General features: G+C 45.8%; 1 protein-coding gene across 1 annotated transcript; it reads right to left on the bottom strand.

Moving 5' to 3' along the window:
* Positions 1-271: 271 nt before the first annotated feature.
* LOC136509422 (probable calcium-transporting ATPase 9, plasma membrane-type) lies at positions 272-6,646 on the bottom strand. Its single transcript, XM_066504225.1, has 7 exons — positions 6,361-6,646; positions 4,431-4,485; positions 2,351-4,290; positions 2,101-2,259; positions 1,593-1,764; positions 1,188-1,486; positions 272-923 (listed from the first exon to the last, which is right to left on the bottom strand). Exons 1-7 carry the CDS (start codon positions 6,538-6,540, stop codon positions 618-620), a joined length of 3,111 nt encoding a protein of 1,036 aa, XP_066360322.1. The 5' UTR covers positions 6,541-6,646; the 3' UTR covers positions 272-617.
* Between the last annotated feature and the right edge of the window lie 974 nt (positions 6,647-7,620).

Genomic DNA, 7,620 nt, shown 5'->3' with positions numbered 1-7,620 from the left:
GGCGAACAGGTGTTAGAGGACGCGACCAGCGTGCTCAAGCACAAATGGGCCGGGCCTTCCTCTGCAAGGAAGGATCAGAAATAAAACGGTCATATGGGCCTTTTCGACATTCATGGCTTGGCTCGTAGGCAGAAACCGATCGCGCTGTCAGTCACACGGTGTGGTTGCACGAAGGTCAACAGACAACAGCATGAGTAGATGGTCGGTAACAAGTGCAGCTGCAGCACTGCAAACAAAGCCAGCCGAACAGGCCTAATGTACTCCAAGAACAGAGAGTCAATTAATGTACTTCCATTAGTGAGAGGCTTCGTTTCCATGACCCATGAAAGTAGAGTGCCTTGTGCTCACCACCATGTCTTTTTACACAGTACCACCAACTGCAAACACGAGCAGTTGCAAGGCACAGAATAATCTGTTCAAACTGAACCTAGATAGTGGTTGGTCCCAAGGTTCCTTCATGTGAAAATCACTGAACCTAGAACAAGTGGAATTATTCCGAACAGGTCCCAAAAATATAAGGTAGCCGCAGTGCTCCTGAGGTTCTCATGAATCCGCTAATGCTAGCGAACACAGTGCGTCAGTAGTACCTTCTCCGTTGTCGCTCCTCTCTTCTCCAGCTATATGTTGTCAGGACCGCTGGGAAGCGGTGCGTAGCCATTTGGACTCGCGCGAATTCCATCTGATTTAACTGGTATGCACTTCAGGATGACACCGACGATCAAGCTGATGGATCCGAGGCTGACGCTTACCAGCCACAGCTGCCAGCTAAGTGGAACGGTGCTGGCAAAGGTGCCGAGGAATTCGATGATCACCACTTGGAACGCTGCTGTCACAGCTACGATTCCAATGAAGATCCAGTTGCTGAACATACCACGGAAAACATTGATCTTCTGCATTTCCCTGCTGTTTATTTCATTGAACACCTGATGTGACATGATAACAGGTTATCATCAGACTGACAGATACTATGTTCTCCTTGATCAGACAATATGGAAAATAGTTAAAATGTAGAGATCCTCCCCCAACCAGATAACTAGCAACATATTGTTTGCATTGCATATATCTCTATCAGTTTAGGCTATAAATGGAAGACGGAGCTAGAGGCAAATAGTTTGGAATGAAATTGACCTCAGCATCACCATAGGCATTACAACAGAAAATGAACTGGTAATGGTGAATGTACTCACCTGGCAGAACACAAAGGAGTTGAATATGAGTGTATTGATAACAGATTTGGAATCTGCACCCTTGAGGTTCAGAATACGTTCCCCGCCAAACATGAGAACTCCAAGTACAACCAACTGATATAAACTTTGCCCAATAATATTTCGCCACATGACTTTGGTAATGAAACTCTCTCCTCGCCCAACAGGCGGCCTCTTCATCATGTCATCGTTTGGCGGCTCTGTTGCTAGAGCTAAAGCTCCTAATGTATCCATGATCATATTGACCCACAACAATTGCACCGCTGTGAGTGGAGCGCTTCCTGTGGTGCAACAGTCAAAACACTGTTACTCCAATAGCAGGTATCAAGAATGACTAATTGAACAACCATGGCATTGCAAAAAGAATATTATAGATGATGCCCGCACCTGTAATGCATGCTGAGACAAAGTTGATGACCAAAGCAACAATATTGACAGTCAACTGAAACTGCACAAACTTCTGAATGTTTATGTAAACCGCACGACCCCACCTTGCAACATTTATTATAGTTGCAAAATTATCATCAAGCACTATCACATCAGCACTCTCCTTGGCTACCTGGAAATATGTAAGGTTATACTGTTATCTTTCAAGCCAATTCAAGGGACACACAGAATTGCTAAACGGCAAGGCCTTGCAAGTGAGGAGTTCTAAACTTCTAATGGTACCAGCCCTGTATTCAGTCAGCAAGAGTTTTTTTTTACATTTACAAGAATAGTAGAGGTGAATATGTTCGATGTTAATTTTTGTGAGACCATGGAGACAAACTAATTTCGCAGGACCGAAAATGAAATATAAAATTCACTAAATACTTTGTGAGGTATGTTCACGATAAGTATTCTTGTCAGTTCTCACTTAACCAAGTCCACAAACGACTGAATTATAACATAGTACCTCTGTTCCTGCTATGCCCATCGCAAGCCCAATATCTGCTTCATGCAATGCTGGAGCATCATTCGTACCATCGCCTGTCACAGCAACCACCTCCTTGAACATACCTCGCAAGTTTGTCACAAGGGTATGCTTGTCAAGTGGTAAAGAACGAGCCATAACCTGCCAGTGTTGAAAGATACATAAAACTGAGAAAAGTGTGATATGTTCATACATCCTATTGTACACGTAGGCTGAGGAAAGCGAAATGAACCTGAATCTTAGGTATCAGGTCCCGCATCTCCTCTGGGCTTTTGTTACGGAATTCTAGTCCTTCTATTGCTATGCCACCATCAGTCAGTATTCCACACTCTTTGGCTATAGCTTTAGCTGTATTGATATTATCACCGGTCACCATTCGTACTATGATACCAGCAGACATACAGGCCTTAACAGCATCCCTGACTCCTGGGCGCACAGGATCCTTGATGCCAAAAATAGATATTAGAGTAAAACCTCCTGTTGGACTATCTGTATCATCACTGAAATCATCCCCTTCCTTATATGCCAGGCACAATGTTCTTAAAGCATCTGAAGCAAAAGAGTTGATAGTACCTAAGACGCTCTTCCTGTGAGCTTCCGACAAGGGAACACTGTTTCCATCGCCATCAATCATCATGTCACACATTTCCACAATAATTTCTGATGCACCTTTGGTGTACCAACGGTATTTGCCATTGGGTAATGAGACCAGCACTGCCATTTTCTTCTTAACTGAATTGAAAGGCTCAACCTTAACCTTGGTGCAGCTCCTATCTTCAGCATCATGATGTCCTTCTAGTTTCAATCCAAATTCTAAGATTGCCCTCTCTGTCGGGGTTCCCAAAACAGTTTGCCCACCATCCTTGTCTTTGACTACCTCTGCACTAGTGTTCTCAAAAATGCCCTGCAGAAGTAGGCTCAATGTGGCTGGAGAAATGGCAGAATTCAGATCTTCCAAACTGTTGTTGCTGGTAAGTGACTTTGAAACCTCAGATATCCATATCTTGTCAACCACCATATGGTTGGTAGTCAAAGTTCCTGTTTTATCAGTGCATATAGTACCAGCAGATCCCATTGTCTCACATGCTGAAAGATGTCTTACAAGTGCTTTATCATTCATTAGCTTTTTCATTGCAAATGCTAGACTCAAAGTAACAGCTAGAGGCAGCCCTTCAGGGACAGCAACAACAATAATAGTGACTGCTGTTGCAAAGTAGTTTACTATAGTCAATGCATCAGTGGAATACCACTGGGACAGACCAACTGTCAAACCTTTCTCGATAAGGAATCTAACCATCAGGACAACAAATGTTAATGTAGCAAACAGCAGGCCAATTTTCCCGATGATGGTTGCAACTCCGTTGAGCTTAACCTGCAATGGTGTCTCATCCTCCCCTCCTTCACTCAACGTGCTCATCAGCCTTCCCCATTCAGTGCGCATGCCAACAGCAGTTACCAGCATCTTAGCTGATCCATCCTGGACTTTAGTTCCTGCCAAGATGAATGGCTTATCTTTAGAAATATAAACTGGTTCGCACTCGCCTGACAAGCTGGATTCATCAATCAAAAGAGAATATCCATGAACATACAGTCCATCAGCAGGCACTTGGTCTCCAATTGATAGGTGCACAATATCACCAACTACCAAGTCAAATATCGAGATCTTCTGCCGACAGCCGTCCCTGGTTACATGGATAAATATCTTCTTCTTCTCGTTGTCTAACTCCTTGAACTGAAGCGACTGCCTGTAGTCACTGATAGCAGTAACCATCACAACCAACAGAATGCTGAGTATTATTCCCAGGCCATCATACATGCCCTTGGGCCAACCTTCAGATGCCAGACCAACGACAGCAGATATCAGAGCACATACCATAAGGATGATAAGAGTCATGTCCTGCAACGCATCCCAGACAAACATCCAGAAATTTCTTGCAGGTTTCTCCACATAGCGATTGACACCATAGATGGTTTGCCTAGTATCCAAGTCGCTAGCAGATATGCCATGGTCAAATGACGAACGTATTTTTGTGGATATCCCATCTACCCCGCCATGCATCTTCAAAACTTTCATATAATGCTTGCTTGTGATCGACGCCAGCTCGTCTGGGTTGATGGAAAACCCAGCCTTGATAATATCATCAGTTAGCCGGTACTCTTTATTTTTGACACCTTCACATCAGATGGTTCACAAGTTAGATCAAGTTTAGTAAAGCACCATGAGATCATCCCCCCCCCCCCCCCCCCCCCTCCCCCTAACAAAAGAATACAAAGCACCATAGAAAACAGCAACATGGCAAGGTATGTAGTACCATCGATGAAATTGAGCGCAGCCTGCTGCACATAGAGGGCGACCCGGATTTTTTCCTGGTGAATAAAAAAAAGAGTCAGCTTTGTATAAGATACATACTAGTGCTTTCCTTATCACAAACATAAGGACACACCGGATACAAACAAAAGCACGGTGCTTGTAGTTTAGTAACAGACTAGCATTTCTTCTTGTATTATTTAAAAATGAATCTGTACCCACACTAATTGTATGCACCAAACCTAGAGCATATACACTAATCCATAAATCAAGTCCAGTTTGACAAAACACTGGATTCTCCTAAGGAAGAAACACGAAATATTAGATGAGTCATTTAGCATCAAAGTAACCAATAGTAGAAAATACTATTCATTAGTCCTTTCCTTGCAACAAACAAAACAGGATATGAGATACAAACAAATGCACAGTACTTGTCATTTAGTACCATTTCATCTTTTGTTTTTTTTTCCCAAAAATGAATCAGTACCCACACCCCGTTCGGCTTGCTGAATCTTGGCTGAAAACACTGTTCTGGCTAAAATGTTGTGAGAGAAAAATACTGTTCCGGCTGAAAAAAAGAAACCAAACAAGCCGGATATGGGTAAGCCGAACGGGGCCTTAAACCTGCACCAAACCTAGAGCATCTAAAACGCTGGATTCTCCTAAGCAAACAATAGGAAAAGTTAGGTTAGCCATTTGGTATCAACCGATTAATGTTGTAAGACACTACTAATTAGTTCTTTCCTTGGGTTATATAATAAGACATGAGATACAAACAAATACAGAGTACTTATAGTTCAGTACTAACAAAGTAGCATTTCTTCTTTAACAGTTTCTACGAAACGGAATCTGTACCCACCCTATGCGCCAAACCTAGACCGTATACACTAGCCCGTAAGTAAATTAAATGGAGACAAATGACAAATTAGCGAGGATGGCAGTCGCAGTTGTGAGATATTATTATGCGAAAGTGGGGCGGCCTGCACCGACAGGACCAATGTGGCCAGCACGTGAGGTGAGGTGGTGCGTGTGTGTACTTGTCATTGTGACCTATTCTATCCTACCCTACATCACTGGGAATCCGGGATGTGGGATCCTTCCTTCCCGGAATTTTTTCGGAGGTCGCATCGCATTCACGCCCATCACTGCAATTTGGCCCGTGAGCATGTGAACCTGTCGGTCCATGAACGGAGGGACATCGATCGTCTCCCCTCTCCTCCGGGCATCTGATCGGAGTGTGCAGTGCTACGGCTGTACGGCAACAGAAACGCTAAAGCTGCCCCCTTTTGGTGTCCCTTCCCCGTCTGTTCCCTAATGCGCCACTGATACAGCTGTGGATCGTAGTAACTGGACAGGATTGTGGAAAGTAAGCAAGGCGTGGTGTCGCGATCTGGTTCTGGTGGTGTGTCTAATCTGCAGCAGTTGTATGCAATCGCTTTTAACAGGCAGAGGACACAACAGGAGAAGCAGATTCAGTTAGGCGGAACGGACTGTCTAAATTGCTCATCAAGTTGGTCGGAACAGTAGGATAGGATATGTTCGTTTGTTTTATAATTCGTATTTTTCAATTTGTTTTTTAGCTGAAACAGTATTTTTTTTTCACACTAAATCAACGGAAACCTTATTTCGAATAGTTTTTTCAGCGAAACGAACGGAGCCTAGATAAGTGAAATGGGAGTTGGAACGGTTTTGGTGGGGGGCTTGAAAAGGATGTAGCAGGAGAAAAGAAACGAAAAGGTAGAGAGATGCAGGGAGGAAGGAGAGATCCTGTCTTGCCTCACGAGAGCAAGAAGGAACGAAGACGAAGAGGGAGGGAGGTGGGGAAGCCGGGAAGGACGCTGCAAGCACCAAGCAAGCAGAGTGGTTGTGCCGGCGGCAGGGAAGCCCCAATCAGGAGGATGAGATGAGCAGGAGTAGTAGGCACGGTAGGGTACCTGGGTGGATCGTCGCTTGAGCTCGTTCTGGTGGCGCGTGGCGAGGTCGGCGACCATGCGGAAGCGGCGGCGCGGGTTCTTGACGACGGAGACGGCATCGCGCCATCGGCGCAGGGCCTCCTCGGAGCGGTTCTTGGGCGGCAGATCGAACTTCTGCAGGTTCTTCTCCAGCCACTCCATCCCGGCCGGCCCGGCGCGCGGCCACTCCCCACCCACCACTGGGCACCGGACGTGTGGAATGGGATGGGGTTTTCCTTGCACAGCCACTGGCCACAGGAGGAAAGGAGGAGAGGAAGCAGAGCAGATCCCGTAGTCGCGATCGCGATGGCGACTACAAATAATAAAGAAAGGATATCGATAAAGAAAAGGAGAGGACGGCCATCCACCCCCGTCCACCTCTCGCGGTCGCCGGTCGTGGTCTGCCGGACGTTGACTCGCCGGCCAGGGCCCACTTGTCTGGGTGGGGCCTGCGCGGCTTGAGCCCAATCAGCGGGCGCCTCCCCAGGTCGGACCTCCTGTATGCGACTGCCGCGGCAGGTGCCCATCTCCGATGGCTGCTTTCTGCTTTGGGCCGTCCTCATGTCACGTACGGTACGGCGGTTGCACCGCCGCCGCGCCACCGGCCCACCGCCACGATGGCACGCTAGCTACGACAAAAGTCTACTGGATGTACTACTAGTATTTTTTCTCGTACTAAAACAATTTCAGCCGGTTTATCAGCCGGCTTATGTACGAGCCGAAGAATCTAAATTGCCGCTGAATTTTTTTTTTGTTTGATCGGCACCATGTGTGTTGCTGCCACCAATGGGTGGGGTAATTAACTGAAAAAAGAATCCTAGTTCCATGCAATCATGCCTCCGTTGGGTGGGGTTGGTGTTTTTTAAAATAAATAAATCCGTCCCCTTGCCAAATACTCTCTGGTCGCGAAAAGAGTAAATAACACTTCTGGATGCGTGAAACAATCTCGAGTTTTACGAGGACCCTATTTGAAACCGCGCGCGTGGCCGAGAGAAATGGCAGAATCCTGCGAAACGTCCCGCGGTTACCTTGATTCTTGCCACCGAACAGACTTGATCAGCCACCGCCTAATAACAATTAAACTAGTGATAAAGTTTTACGTATCGCAGGTCACTCGCCGTGCACCCATAGCGCCCCACGCGATGGGTGAACATGGTCCCAAACAGGATCTAGGTTTGTTTATACAAAAAAAATCAATATTTTATTTTTTTACATATATATGTTTACCATGAAAATATATGT

Source organism: Miscanthus floridulus, chromosome 15, assembly GCF_019320115.1.
Source record: "Miscanthus floridulus cultivar M001 chromosome 15, ASM1932011v1, whole genome shotgun sequence".
NCBI classification, from domain to species: Eukaryota; Viridiplantae; Streptophyta; class Magnoliopsida; order Poales; family Poaceae; genus Miscanthus; species Miscanthus floridulus.
The sequence above is the reverse complement of the archived record's forward strand: the minus strand, read 5'-3'. Positions and strand labels throughout refer to the sequence as shown.